We start from the raw sequence: 15,481 nt of genomic DNA on the forward strand, positions 1-15,481 counted from the left end.
GTAACAAGAGCTGCAGCGTGGAAAACAGCTACAACAAAGGGATGATGATGATGATGGTGATGGTGATAGTGATGATTGATGATGACGACGACTATGATGATGTCAGCATCAGGATCGCAAAAGCACCAGCGGCAATGGTAGAAAGGATCTGGCATAGCCATAAAATAAGGTTCGCTACAAAATACAAGCTGTATAAATCCCTGGTAGTGCCGATCCTGCTCTACGGATGTGACTCGTGGACTCTGCTCGCCGAAACGAAAAGGAGAATCGAGGCATGGAAGAACAAGGGCCTGAGAAGGATACTCCTAATCTCGTACAGAGAACATGTAACCAACGATTTCGTACGAAACAATATTGCCACACTCGTAGGATACCAGGAACCTCTACTTTCAACAGTCAGGCGACGCAAGATGGTCTTCCTTGGCCATGTCACCCAGCACCACACCTTATCGAAGAGTACCCTTCAAGGCATCTTGGATGGGAGTGGACTCCGCGGTGGCCAGATAAAAAACTGGCTTACGAAGGTCAAAGACTCCCTACCCCAAACGAAAATGAAATCCTTTTCTAGACAGGTAGACTTCACACTTACTTAATGAGTTATTTCTTTATAAATGAAAGCCAAGCCATAATACAATGTGGTAAAAGATATACCCTTTCCTTTCTCCGCAACGTAGTTTCATTGATAAAAAATCCTTAGCTAATAAAAACGCAAAAGCTGGCTTTATTCTTTCAGACGAAAGGGCATATTTGGTCCACCTTTGGGGAAGTTCTTTGTTTTTTTCATCGACGACCTGAACATGCCGGCCCGCGAGGTTTACGGCGCCCAGCCTCCCATCGAGCTCATCCGACAGTATATGGACTTTTACGGATGGTACGATCGCAAGGCCATCGGTAAGGCAACCTCCCACCCCCGTCACCTCTTCCTGGGAAGTCCCAATAACTATTAGGAACGTAACTGTTGGCAGAAGTGCCATGCATAGACACCGGAAAAATTTTAGTTACTGACTCTTCTTAAACTTCTACTTACAGTATGATCCAAGCTACCTACAACACCACATGAAAACAGAAACTTTTTGCTACAACATTAACGAAAGAGATCGTGTGATTTGTTATGCAAAGATGCATCATCTCGTGAATTAAAGAGAGGGGCAGTTGGTTTGTTGCTACAAATAATTAGAAAAGTGCACCTCTTTTGTTATACTGCAGACACAAAGCTGTAGTGAACTAGATGGGAGAGACTATTAGGTAACTTCCGATATATCTGATAGGTGTTAATATAAATATTTCTCATTTTTTTGGACAGGGGAATTCCGACACCTTGTGGACGTGAATTTCGTGTGTGCGATGGGTCCGCCTGGAGGCGGGAGAAATCCCGTTACAACGCGACTTCTACGTCACTTCAACTTCTTGTCCTTCCCGGAGATGGAGGATCCAAGCAAGCACAAGATCTTTGCAACGATTTTACACTCCTGGATTGGTAATAACGGGAAACGTTTTAAGTTACTTTTACAAGGAGCAACATTATTTTCCTGGCAAAGGACTGCTGAATGTTTCTTTTTAAACACTGGGCAGAGAAAAGGTAGCTACAGACACAAACTGCGTCCTCATCTTGAAACGATGACAAAGATGATGGTATTAAATTATAACAATGAATTTCTTGATGAGCACGCTGATTTTGAAAGTAAACAAATACTTTTATTCTCAGAATAAAATGTGATGCCTGTAGAGGCGTTTTCATCTGTCGAGGGAAAGGATTTTTTTATGTGCAGACTTCTTTTGTAAAGATTGTCTCATGATTGTGGCATCACGGTTGTCTACCCCGCAGACCGTAATGAGGCCATCAAAAGCATGTGCGAGCAGTTGGTAGACACGTGCATTTCCTGCTACGACGCCATCCAGACCCAGATGCTGCCCACGCCTGCCAAATGCCACTACACCTTCAACCTGCGGGACCTGTCCAAAGTGTTCCAAGGTATTCTCATGGCGGAATCAACCAAGATTGAGGCAAGTATCTCTGTTGACAAGAACACATTGTAGCATTCAGCAACGGGAGCAGTTATCTTGTCACTTTCGAGCATCAGCTTGAATACTAGGTGTGATTATTCTTTCTTTTTTGTCTTCTTTCTTTCTTTTTTTCAATTCTTTCTTCCTGGTTTCTTTCTTCTTTTTCTTCTTATTATTATTTATCAATCCTGCAAGATTCTTTACTAGCTGCAACAATATGTAGACGTGAATAGTTCTGTGAGCAGGAAGCTGCTTCTACCGTACTTGCAGAAGTGTCAATCAGGCTTTTCTTTTTTCAGTCCGAGGAGAGCCTCCTAGGCTTGTGGTACCACGAAAGTTGCAGAGTTTACCAGGATCGCTTAGTGAACGACGAGGACAGAGCCTGGTTTGATAATCTGTGCGGCAACAAGATGATGGACGACTTCAGGATCCAAATCGAGACGGTCGTTACGCAGCGGCCTTTTTTGTGCTGCGACTTCTCTTCTGGCAGTGGTAGCGATCGCCTCTATGGTTACGCGTCTGACCACGACAAGGTCTGTGAGGCTTCTGGAAAATTCACTTCATAATCATTTATTTGTTAGGCAAATGTCCACCGCTTGGATAAATAAGCTGGAAGTGCGATTGCAGGGTTTCCATTGACCAACGCGGTGACCTCTAGAGAGTTCCCATTCACCAGCATGTGTCGTCTATTCACAGGTCAACAGACTAGGAAAGGCACTCCATTACACACTTTCACACAACTGCTATTTGAAAGCTATACGAAAATAGTCAGTGACAGCTTCTCAACACTAACAGCAATCTAGTAGTCTAGTCTGTATTTCACGAGTATTTTTATTTCTTCTCGTGGATTCGTTGCACATGAAGAATAACTGTGAACACGGCACGACATCCGCAGAATCAGCCCCTGCAATATAAATTCTCTTAACCATGACAAAGAGCATGTTAAAGTTGTCTTTAACCTTGACCAGTAGATGGTAGAGGGGCATGATGAGTTGCAGCAGTGGTAGAGGTACACCAGTAAAACCTATTCTTCTTCCCTCTCATCAAGTCTCCCAACTGACGACCTATCAGCTCCCGGATGTTACTCAGCCACTAGCTTCTCTGTTTGGCCCCACCCACGTCGTCTTTCCACACATCCCTGGAAGCCTGTCTTGGACGCTTGTCTACTCACAACCGATTAAATGATTGTGTCTTCTCTTTTCAACCAGTAAAAAGCCGGCGTTTAAGTCTGCTCTCTTTTTCAGCCAATAAAACGCCGTCTTACAGCCAGTGACACGCTAGCTCTGTTTTCTACTCACCGTGGAATCTGTTTCGGTGCAGCTTGTAAAGGTGCTGGATGAGTACCTGGAGGACTACAACCAGGTGTCCACCGCCCCCATGCGCCTAGTTCTCTTCATGGACGCCGTCAAACACGTGTGCCGCATCACTCGCATCGTGCGACAACCGCTGGGCAACGCCCTCCTGCTGGGGATGGGTGGTTCGGGCCGTCAGTCCCTCACGCGCCTTTCCGCCCACGTGTGAGCATCCACAAAACTTAGCGTAGCGAGCTGTATAACTAACATGCAGCAAACAGTCAAGGAAGATATTTTATGACCAGCTTAGCTCACGGTTTCGTGTCAACCTTCCAGTTTGAACAGCCTCTAGCATTGTTCTGTGCCCCTGGCTAGCCGTGACTATCGGTGTCTCACCGCGCTGGACATTTCGGCGATAGCGACACAGTTATACAGATAAGTTATGCGTTAATGTGCGAAGTTGCTGTAGTGGAATGACAAAAAATCATTTTAAATTATAAAAATTGTCGTAAAGATCCTGGGTTTTATTCTTATTCTAGTGTTTTATTCTAGCATTCTAGAGGCTGATTACATTTAAAGACCGAAAGGTGGTATTAACACACATTACCAAGCTTAGGGAAAGGTCAAGTAGTTGGCAGGCCCCTTCGTGTAACACGCATCTCCTGACCTTATCACCCAAAGAAGAGGCTGTTAGAATTCACGCAGTGACCCATAAATACAAAATACTATAATATCAACAAATACTGCAGAGAAGCGTGTCCTTACTCCTGCCCCCATTCACTCAAAAACCAGAGGTGTTAGAATAATAATATTATTATTAGTAATGACGGGTGAGCCATAGTGCTCGCTGCTGTGTTTGAGGACAGGATACGACTGCGTGCAGATCGACCAATCATCTTGTGTTTCAGGATGGAATATGACTGCTTTCAAATCGAGCTGTCAAAGAACTATGGCATTAACGAGTGGAAAGATGACCTTCGAAAAGTTATGATGAAAGCAGGTATTGAAGGCCAGCCAGTGGTCTTCCTCTTCAGCGACACGCAGGTAATGTGACAGGTTTTCAATGTCATGAAATCACAAGTGTTTGTGCATGTATCAGTAAGATTTGAAAAAAATTCTGTCAAAGAAGTTAAGTTTTAAACTTAAAGGGTAGGAGTGGTGCAAACATTTTTAAATGAGATAGTTTTAATTCCAGAAATATGAGCCAAATTCTCCCTTCTGTTCGCTGCCGAGTACAAGCTGCCGAGTCTTTATTCCTTTCTAAATAATGCCTTATTAGCATGTGCCCGACGTTCTCACACTTGCTGTTGACTTCAGGAACTACAGTGCTTTTGAAAAAGACATTCTTTGACAAACTTTTAACACTACTAGATTTTTAATAGGGGTTAACATTTAAGGGTGAATTTGGCGTTTTTCTTTCCTCTGTGCATCAGTAAATAAACTACTTTTTCACATCAGCGTTTCATGTACACTCGAGGCCGCGTGCATTCTACCCATTGTAACTTCGAGAAATCAGTGGAAGTGCTGTTCTAAACGCATTTCAGTTGAACACGTTAGCCATCTAGCTACTGGGCACAAGCTTCCAATGATTCCTGGGCCTCTTCTTATTCAATCTGTTTCCTTGACAAAAGCAGGCCGACATTTTTGGATGGAATTATTTTTGCAGATCAAGCGCGAGTCTTTCCTCGAAGACCTGAACAACATCCTGAACTCCGGCGACGTGCCCAACATTTACGGTATGGACGAGGAGGAGCAGATCTACACCGCCATGAAGTCGCCCGTCCTTGAGATGGGCCTGCCGCCCACAAAGACAAACCTCTTCTCCGCCTATAAGAAATCAGTGCGGAGCAATCTGCACACGGTCATCACCATGAGGCACGTAAACAGAATGTCACTAAGACATAATCCAAGAACACACACAAACACACACAAACACACACACACACACACAAACACACACACAGACACACACACATCTTGCTGGCTGTTCTCTGCTTAGTTAATTGACTGATCTGTTCCCTGCAGTCCCCTGGGCGAAATATTTCGAGCTCGCCTCCGGCAGTTCCCGGCCCTGGTCAACTGCTGTACGATTGACTGGTTCAGCGAATGGCCGGCAGAGGCGCTGCAATCGGTGGCCCTGCGTTTTCTGAATGACATTGCTGATCTGGATTGCACCGACATGGTCTTACAGGGTCTGGTGGGTCTGCATGTTTGCTCTTCTTATTCCATTTTGTCCATCTTCTACAGCAATACTTCGGTTGTGCCCTTTCGATAATGTGTTATTTAATATTTTGAATCCACTTTGTTTTTGCCAAAAAAAACCTCTGTTGTGTTAAAATCTGAACTTTCATAAGTGCATAGTGTTTTTGGGTGTGGTGGGATTCTGTGCTAATAACTGGGGGATTGGTGGCTAAATCGCCTGTCACCACGCCATTGAGAATATGGTGTCCTCGGTTCGTATTTTTCATATACCACTCTCTGGATGTGAGATATTTTTACAGGGCTAACTGTTGGTGGTTTTTTTTCAGGATTCTCTGGTTTCTTCCACCTCTTCTGGATGCGCGGATGTGCACGTATGTGTGTGTGTGAGCGACTGAGTAGCTATTTTTTGTAAGACTCATTTACTACATACTGATAAGTGTATGGATGTGAGATTTTATGAATGTAAAGGCCTTAAATTTTTCGGCTTTCAGGTGTCAGTGTGCAAGGAGATTCATCAGTCCGTGTTTACATTTTCGGCCAGGTTTTTGGCAGAGTTGTCACGTCACAATTATGTAACCCCGACCAGCTTTCTGGAACTGCTGGGCATCTTCTCTAAGTTGATCGGAATTAAGACGACAGAGATCACTAACAACCAAAGAAGATTAAAGACTGGGCTAGATAAGGTAATTTTTTTCACTAGACAACAACGTCAGTGAAAGACGGAGGGGTAAAAGAAAGAAAATAAACCCTTGCTTTTTCAACAGGGCATGCAAACATAAACACAAAAAGACCAACTGCCTCGTTGACATTGTTTTTTTTTTTTTACATTTTGAGTAATAAGATTTATACATCTAAATGAAACAGAAAGAAAACATACAACTCAAATAGGTAATTATAACCGTGTTTGTGCGAAAGGATCATGATCACACATAAAAGAAGCGATAATTTTCCTGTCGCATGACTTGGACAGCTCTTGACAACAGCGGACGAAGTAGCAGTGATGCAAATCGAGCTTGCAGATATGAGTCCTGAACTGGAGGCGGCTGTTGAGGAGGCGAAACTTACTATGAAGAAAATAGCTAAGGACACTGTGAGTAATCCTGTAAAGTCAGTTGTTGATGTCAGACCACATTGAGCTTGCTGCTGGCAGGGACATCATCAGCAGCAGCATCAGCATCAGCATCATCCATCCATCCATCCATCCATCATCCATCCATCATCATCCATCATCATCATCATCATTACTTTTTCACACCTTTCCCCCTTTCTGCTTATCGCTACTTCCCTGCTCGTCTTCCTTTTACAAAATCATGATTTTCTCAGTCCTTGTTACTTGGTTCTTTGCGTTTTTTGTATTTATTAATCATCGGTACTGTTGTTTCTTCTTTTGTAATTTATATGCAGTTTGTTTTCCTCGTGTGCTGTTCATGTCTAGTTCTTCCTGTTAAGCGCTAAGAGCATGCTTAATAGGAGTGTGACTATGCGCTTTAGACATTTTTATATTTATTATTATTATTTACAGCATTCACTCCAACTCATCTTTGTACAGTTTCGTAACTTTCTCTGACAAACCATGTTTTAAATATCCTGTCACATTATGTACGAATATGCAAAAATTCCCCTGTTAAGAAATAAACGAATTTGTATGTTTGTTTTGTTTTTGTTGACACCGATAGGGTGTTGAAACAGTAAAGACACACTTCTCTTTTCAGTTTTAAGTCCTGCAGGGAGTTGAAAAAGTAAATATATACGGTCTAGTTTTGTTTTGAGGTAGACAAGATAAGTATGAAGTGTATGCTTTACGAAATTCCTTCCTTGTTTCTGTTTTGAACCGTGCAGGAAATTGCGGGAGAGACGAAGAGAGAGGTTCAAAAGCAAAAAGCGGCGGCCACGGCCAAGGCAAATGAAGCTCAAGCAATCGCCGACTCCGCCCAGAGGGACCTGAACGAAGCACTACCCGCTCTCGTAAGACACTGAGTTTAGGAGCATCAGAGGACAGCGGGCTTGATATTGCAGCAGTGACGTGTCTTTAAAAGATTTCTAAAATATACTGCGGCAATGCTGCAGAACAAAACTAAAGGGAGGCCGTCTGATGCACTTAGAATGAAGACAGTAATCATTATCATCACCACTCCCATCCTCCTCCTCATCAGTATTTTTCATCCTTATGATCTTCATCCTGTCATTGTCGTTGGGGTAGGGGTGAAGGTCTTTATTTCTGTTTGATCCTGGCAAGTTTAGTACACAGACGCATGTTCATAGTCATCAATTCTTCTTAAAGGAATAAGTTAATAATGCTCCCTCCCTCTCATATTCATCTCTCAATCATTTTTCGGTGCAATGGTCTCTTGTCCGGCAGGACGCGGCCTTGGCCAGCCTCAAGTCCTTGAGCAAGAACGATGTCGTGGAAGTGAAGTCCATGCAGAAGCCACCGGCCGGCGTCCGCCTGGTCATCGAGGCCGTGTGCATCATGCAGGGCGTCAAACCAAAAAAAATCGCCGGGGAAAAGGTCAGCGTTGGCGTTAATTTTCTAGACGGTCGCGTACTTATTCGCAAGACGTGGCTGAGGGTTAAAAACTAATTCTGCACACATCAAGGTTCGAAGGAAAGAAGTGTTGTCTGTGTCAGTCGTATAGAAAAAATGAGTTCAGGTGCCATTTTTTTTCTCCGTCTCAGTTAGGAACCAAGGTGGATGACTACTGGGATTCGGGGAAGAACCTTCTTCAGGATGCTGGGAAGTTCCTGGATAGTCTCTTTACTTACGATAAGGAAAACATCCCCGACAGTGTTATCTCCAAAATCCAGCCTTACATGGAAAACGAAAACTTTATGCCGGAAGCTATTCAGAAGGCAAGCAGAGAGTGTCTGCGCAATGTTACTGATGAAAGGACTATTCATCCACTTTCATTCGTGGGTCGGGTGGGGTGAAGGAAAAACACTAATAAAGAAAGAGGTGAATATTTTTGCACACGATTTAACTAAAGGATGGGAATAAACGTTTACCATTTATCCTCCAACTAGCCATTCAATCCACCAAATAAATTACGGGGTATACAGACCACTTACTTTTATCTGCCTGTAATATGTTGCAGCATATGCTCCATATTTCTAAATAATTTCTTAAGAAATGCATACGGTATAAAGATTAGTAAACTCAAGTGTAACGGCAGAAGTATAGCCATGGATCTTCTCCAGCCTGAAGACGCTTCTGTACACAGGTGTCCAAAGCCTGCACGTCCATCTGTCAGTGGGTGCGAGCGATGCACACATACCATTTTGTGTCCAAGGCCGTGGCTCCTAAGCGGGAGGCTCTAAAGTTGGCCTCGGAAGAGCTGGCGGAAACCCAGAAAATTCTGGACATCGCCATGCAAAGGCTAAAGGAAGTGGAGGATGGCCTGAAGAAGCTGGAAATGACCTACAAGCAGTGTGTGGACAAGAAGACGGATCTGGAGAACAAGTGCAAGCAATGCGAGGCCAGGTTGATTAGAGCTGACAAGGTTATCTCCCCCAACTTGAGACCTTTGTTTTTTTCATTCTTGTTCTCTCTTTTATGTTGTTGTTTCTTCATTTTTATCCTTTTCTTGCTTTAGTTTTATTTCTTTTTTAAAATTTTCCTTGTATTATATATGGTGTTCCCTTTTTGTTCGCCATTTTTGTCATTTCAGTAATTATTGTCATCTTCCGTTTTACTATTACCCACCACTACAGCATTGCCATCATAAGCCACTATAGTCCACAACCATCACCACTATCACGATTGTGTATTATTATTATTGGGCTGTCGGAAAAGTCATGAAGTAGTTGCCTATGTTTTGCTAAGGGCGTTTATTTATGTAAAGAATAAAGATCAACCAATGACACATTGACCGTTTTATTCGGTAACCTTTTGTCATCTTTCAGTGAGCTTCATAATTCTTCGTTCGTAGAAGGACCTGTCATCATCGGCGAAAAACTGAACAAGGGGTTGATTTACAGCCTCATCTGAATTCAACGTTATACTAGGCAAAGAGTTTTGAAGAGAGCAAACTAAGTTAAAGTCTGACAGTGCAGGGTTAGTCGAGTTTGGTGTGTGTGGCAATACATCCCATCTAAACTCCAGTAACTTTTGATGGGTGATCAAACTTGTGTTGGACTCACGTTGTCATTACGGAACACCACTGCTGGACGATTAACGAGCGCTGAACGTTTTTGGTCGAAGGATTTGTTTAAACTGTTCAATTGCCGACAGTACACATTCGACAGCCGAATTTATTGCTTGGTTACTTGGGCAAATCTAAGGACCGTTTGTACATCACGTTTGAGAGAGACGACCAATGCCTTAATCATGACACCATCAACGTTTGGTAAGCCTCTCTGATCAAGGAGTGTCTTTGAGATCGAAGTCACCAGCGCGGAACATTGTGAGCCATCAGTGCCACTGACGTCCTTGTGTGGCAGTAAACTGTTGCAACTATTTACAAGCTTGAAGCATGTTCTTCCCTTTACAGAAGTAAAACAATAAAATAAGGCGAAAAAGCACAGCTTGGTCTTCCATCTTCAACTCGTAAAATCTCCAAAACTCAGCTTTATTTTTTTAAAGAACGAAGTTACAGGTGGAACTGTTAGCTGTCGAATGACATAGCAGTAGCATAGATGCTAATGACTGTAGTCTTTCCAAAGTTGGATTAGCGCCATCTATTGCAAGAATGCGTCATGACTTTTCCGACCACTCAATACTATGGTTGTTAATAGTAGTAGTAGAAGTAGTGTATCTCCTATCGTTTTTGTCCTTTGCCCTCTCGTGCAGGGAAATAGCTAACGTATCGTAACGAAAATCAGTGTCACGGGCACTTAGCTGCTAAAAGCAGGAGGAGCTATTCTCTGGCAAAGTTACTAAAAAACTGTTTGATGTCTGACGTTGAGTACTTCCTTTCTAACAGCTGATAGGTGGACTGGCAGGTGAGAAAGACAGGTGGGCCGAGTCGGTCACACTACTTTCAGAGCTTGTGACCAAAATCGTGGGAGACGTGCTGATCGCAGCCGGGGCAGTCGCCTACCTGGGATCTTTCACGGCAAGTTGCTGAGCGGACTGACCGAAGTTTTTACCACCGTGTACCCTACGTGGTGCTCCTATTGAAGGCTTGCCACTGGCATGAGGCCATAGTTATGTAGCGAGGATAAGTCGTTGCTCCAGGGCAACATGGGGAAATCAAGGGTGTACGTCTCGTTACCAAGCCATGTCAGTTCCCGCGAATATTGTTGCATGTTACTTTACCTCAGGGTATGTTTGGCACTGCCTGAAAGAAATCCACAAGGCCTACTTTATATGGAGATAAGACGCTTTGTGTTGTATTTGCTTCAGAGCAATAATTTACCCTCGTTTCTTAACTATGGTCCTTAGATGAACGAGTTCGACTAATTAAAGTAAGCAGTAATTAGTGGAGACCCCTTTCTAAAAGAAAAATTTTCAGCTTTCTGATTTTGTTAAGCTTTTTTTTAATAATTGTTCCTGTGAAACAAACACGTTGAGATCTCTTTCGTTCACCTCACTCAATCATATAACAATTAAAACTGAGTCATTTGTTTGGTTCTGACTAGCTGATGTTATAAAAACTCGTCTAAACATCTACTTTCACATGAAACAGAAGCGAATATAAACAGATACATTGACGTCTCTGCTGATGTGTAGGGAGAGTTCCGGCAGGAAATGACAGCTGAGTGGATAAGGCAGTTAGACAAGTACAATGTCCCCCACACCGAGCACCCGAACCTCGTGGACACGATGAGCGACCCAGTGAAGGTGCGCAACTGGCAGATTGCCGGCTTGCCCAAGGACAACCTGTCTGTAGAGAACGGGGTCATCGTGCAGTTCTCCCGACGATGGCCGCTGTTCATTGACCCGCAGGGACAGGCCAACAAATGGGTCCGAAATATGGTCAGTGTACATGGCGTTTGGCTGCAGTATGTTTGTATTTGGTTTCGAGTGTGCTCGATGTTCTCTCTCCATCCCTCTGTTGCCCCTTAAATCCTTTTGGTTTCGTTTGTATTAGACAAAATGTAAAATGTTCTGGGTAGTGACTTTTTTGCTTACTTCATGTAGATGAATTGGTTATTTTGCGTCTTGACGTCTGCAGCTTTGTCTGCATATTTGTTGGCCAGATCATGCTCTTGTGAAGAGTTTAAATATGCTGCACGCTGTGTTTTCCGTAAATCAAAGCATGCGTACATTACACCTTTGCTCATGGAAATTTGTATAAGATTCAAAACTGCAACTAGAGCTTCTCGCCATTTCGAGGACCCACTTTTACCCAGTCTTTTTTCAACTCTATCCGTTATTTTCCTTTTAGGTCACTTTTATCCTGTAGAGAAAATTGGCCGACTGTTCCTAGGATTAACTTAGTCTTTTGGTGGGCGTGTGTTTTGCCTTCTGCTCCTACTGTCTGGAACACCCTTTCCCTTCCTTGCATTTTTCTCGACTTAGCTTTGAAACAGCGTTTTGCCTTGGCCTTCCCTGTACAGATTGCCATCCTCGAAATTATCTTACTACTCCTAATGCCCAATGAATTAGCATGGAACATGGGCACCTACTATTAAAGCAGGACAAGAACTAACGCAGTTCAAGAATATAAAAGGCGTTCACCAGTTGACAGAGTACACAAATTACAGACATGGCAAGACATTCACAATACGGAGACACTACCGTCCAACTCGTTCCAAGATAGCGACTCGTGGAGTTCAGGCAGACCGAGCCAGGGCCTAGCCGTTACTTTCGGGTCAATGGTCACAAAAGGGCTTGCGAAAGTGATATAGTATGTACGTTGACACAGACTAGTCTAAGAAGGTTTGGCAGTTTGTACAGATACCGCATAACAGTTTGCCAAAATGCGGTCATATGTGCAGGGAAAGGACGACGGGATCGACGTCGTCAAGTTGTCGGACAAGGACCTCCTAAGGGTTCTGGAAAACGCCATTCGCTTTGGAAAGCCTTGCCTGATAGAAAATGTCGGCACAGAACTGGACCCGTCGCTGGAACCTGTCCTGCTTAAGCAGGCAAACACATTGTATTACTCTGTTCGCACATAAGAGTGTCTGTTTTCCCCTTTCAATTTAATCATATCTAAAAACAACTGTAAACATTATTTCCTAATTAAAATGAAAGCTTTTGTTTTTCATTTGTTTTCCCCCACATAGTTCTTTATTGTATTGACGCGACAGTAGAACAAAAAAACCCCAAAGCGGTTTTTTCAACAGTCATCTAACTGTTTCACGAAACATTACAGTTTTCTTTTTTCACACATCTTTTGCAACAGTGTCAAATTTCTTCCATCAAGTAGGTGGCCCATAGTGGTGTGTTTGGCGCCTTACAGTTTGACATCCCGCCTTTCCCAACTCTATTAACTGCATCTCGTCATGCAGGTTTACAAGCAGCAAGGCAACCTGGTGATCAAACTGGGCGACAACGTGGTTCCCTACCACTACGATTTCCGCCTGTACGTGACCACGAAGCTGCCCAACCCGCACTACACCCCCGAGATCTCCACTAAAGTCACTCTTGTCAACTTCACCTTGTCACCCAGGTGATCCAAGATCGGAAGGGCATTAATGCCAATAGAAAGAGAAGAAGAATAAGTAAAGAAAATGAGGATACGGAGTGGGAGAAAAGAAAGAAAACGAAAAAGGATGAAAGTTAAAAGCTTTAGGTTTTCAAATTGCAGTGCCAATCTAAGGTCATGCTTGCAAAGAAAAAAATGTTTGTCTGTAAGGTTACTGTAGCTTGTTTTCGTTCCAGGCTGATACATATACCCTCTCTGTTTGTCTCTGTCCAGTGGTCTGCAGGACCAGCTCATCGGCATTGTAGTGGCAGAGGAGCGACCTGACCTGGAAGAAGCCAAGAGCCAGCTGATCATCAACAACGCCAAAATGAAGGCCGACTTAAAGGAGATCGAGGAAAAAATCCTATATCGCCTTTCGGCTTCCGAAGGCAGCCCGGTAGATGACGTGGATCTCATCCAAACACTGGAGGCCTCAAAGATCACTTCTGACGAAATCAAAGTAAGATGCAACTGAGCTCGACAAGAATGAGATAATGCATATACTGATCTTTTAACTTGTTCATAGTTTCTTTCAATGTATCTCCCGTTGTGTAAATATATCTACTGTTTGTCAAAAGGACGCAACGCTTTGATTCAGGGCTCGGGATAGGTTGTAATATTTGGTATGGTAGTAGCTTTTAATGTAGCACACTGGTTACCAACATTGGAGGTACCATTAAAATTCAATCTTACGGCAAGGATGATGCATGTGGCAGTAATATTTAAAATCCAGCATGAGTCAAGCATGAAGCTCAACACTTGTGATAGTTCACAGAACGTGTTGAGCACTATAATGTTTCACCAAAATGACATGTGAGTCTTAATTACTGCTCTGGCAAAAGCCTAGGTGGATCGTCTTCTTATTTCTGATGTCTTTGAAAGTATCAAAGCGAGATATTTGAGTACATTTTAAATGCCATTACGTGTGACTTCTTTTTAAAAGACATGTAGAGACCAAAGGCCATTATGCCGCGACTTGAGTAGAAATCTTCTTACATCTTTGGGAATTGTTGGAAAAAGAGTAAATGTCAATTAGCTGGAAAATAATTGTGCACTCGGGTAAGCCTCTAACAACAGCATGTAAGCCACGTCTTTCAGGAGTTACACATATTCCGGATTGGTGATATGAGTCTCCAAGCAAGAGCACAGTAGCAAACCCCTCAGAGTAATTTTGGACACAGTACTAAAGTTTAATTAATGCCAGTCATGTCTTCTGTAACAGATGAAAGTGAAGGCAGCCGAGGTCACCGAGAAGGACATCGACAAAACACGCATGAACTATGTCCCTGTGGCCGTCAACGCCCAGCTTCTGTTCTTCTGCGTGGCCGACATGTCAAAGATCGACCCCATGTATCAGTATTCTCTCGAGTGGTTCATCGCTATCTTCATCAGCAGCATCCGCCAAGCTGCTAAAGCAGGTAGAACGGTCCACTCCAGCATCTGGCCGAGACCACTACATCGGAAAGGAAAAAACTGCATACATAACACGTACATGATTAAAACATCATCGTCAAGGGAGTATTATACTAAAGGCAAAGTGTTCAAAAGTCAAATCTCCGAGATGATTGCATCCATACCAGCAGTTTTCTGATGATTTTATGTCCGTTGGTCGGAGTCTCGACTGACCTGAGTTCCAGCAGACTACACGATAACTTTCCGAGCGGTAGATGTGAGGTGTAACAACTCACAATGTTGGTTCACATCGAGAATGTAATGTAGCAGCGACCCAAGCCTTCCATAGGATTTTAGTCTTTCCTTTGTGCTTTTATTTTTCGTTGTTTGTTTGCTGACATATATTGAATTGTGTCTGTGGGTGTGTTCTGCACATTAGTAACCTTTCTCTTGTAAAGCCCATTGAGCCAACTGCTAAGTCAGGATATGCGCTATATAAAGTCTAATAATAATAATAATAATAATCATCATCATCATCATCATCATCATCATCATCTGCAATTCCCCAATGCCTTGCTAAATCTATTTGCAAACAAACTTAAACTTAGAGCAACTGTTGGGCTGCTGTTATCGTAACTTTGTCAAACTTGGTCAAGAGTGGACATTTGTCTGGTTAAAAAAGAGCGGAGGGAGAAGATGGTTACCAAGCAGCAGAGTGTGGGTGGTAGCATTGTGCAGCGATATCAGCAGCTGGAAACCTTTAAGTGCTCATTTCCTGGCCTCTCTTTCAGAGGAGTTCGAGCAACGCATCACCAACGTCAACGACTTCTTCACCTTCAGCTTGTACTGCAACGTCTGCAGGTCTCTGTTTGAAACACACAAGTTGATGTTTGCCTTTCTTCTGTCCGCTCGCATCAACCTGTTCTACGGAATCATCCAAATGGTATAAAGGACCGATATATGAATATAAAATATCCTTTCAATATAATTCCCCCTGGTCGATCTCGTTTGCTTCAAACT

The 15,481-nt window shown here is 43.2% G+C and overlaps 1 protein-coding gene across 1 annotated transcript in view; it reads left to right on the plus strand.

Annotated features, from left to right (window-relative positions):
* LOC112565916 (dynein heavy chain 1, axonemal-like) overlaps positions 1-15,481 on the plus strand; it is a 60,863-nt gene that overhangs the window by 35,142 nt on the left and 10,240 nt on the right. Inside the window, exons 48-68 of the mRNA XM_025241799.1 lie at positions 734-891; positions 1,304-1,477; positions 1,826-2,004; positions 2,304-2,537; positions 3,325-3,521; positions 4,205-4,340; positions 4,963-5,171; positions 5,322-5,493; positions 5,990-6,181; positions 6,469-6,588; positions 7,338-7,463; positions 7,858-8,007; positions 8,175-8,348; positions 8,717-8,995; positions 10,418-10,549; positions 11,167-11,412; positions 12,378-12,527; positions 12,894-13,054; positions 13,304-13,529; positions 14,292-14,487; positions 15,253-15,404. Of these exons, the coding sequence (XP_025097584.1) occupies positions 734-891; positions 1,304-1,477; positions 1,826-2,004; positions 2,304-2,537; positions 3,325-3,521; positions 4,205-4,340; positions 4,963-5,171; positions 5,322-5,493; positions 5,990-6,181; positions 6,469-6,588; positions 7,338-7,463; positions 7,858-8,007; positions 8,175-8,348; positions 8,717-8,995; positions 10,418-10,549; positions 11,167-11,412; positions 12,378-12,527; positions 12,894-13,054; positions 13,304-13,529; positions 14,292-14,487; positions 15,253-15,404 (3,763 nt within the window). The remainder of the gene's footprint in view (positions 1-733; positions 892-1,303; positions 1,478-1,825; positions 2,005-2,303; positions 2,538-3,324; positions 3,522-4,204; positions 4,341-4,962; positions 5,172-5,321; positions 5,494-5,989; positions 6,182-6,468; positions 6,589-7,337; positions 7,464-7,857; positions 8,008-8,174; positions 8,349-8,716; positions 8,996-10,417; positions 10,550-11,166; positions 11,413-12,377; positions 12,528-12,893; positions 13,055-13,303; positions 13,530-14,291; positions 14,488-15,252; positions 15,405-15,481) is intronic.

Source organism: Pomacea canaliculata, linkage group LG6 (assembly GCF_003073045.1).
Source record: "Pomacea canaliculata isolate SZHN2017 linkage group LG6, ASM307304v1, whole genome shotgun sequence".
Taxonomy (NCBI): domain Eukaryota; kingdom Metazoa; phylum Mollusca; class Gastropoda; order Architaenioglossa; family Ampullariidae; genus Pomacea; species Pomacea canaliculata.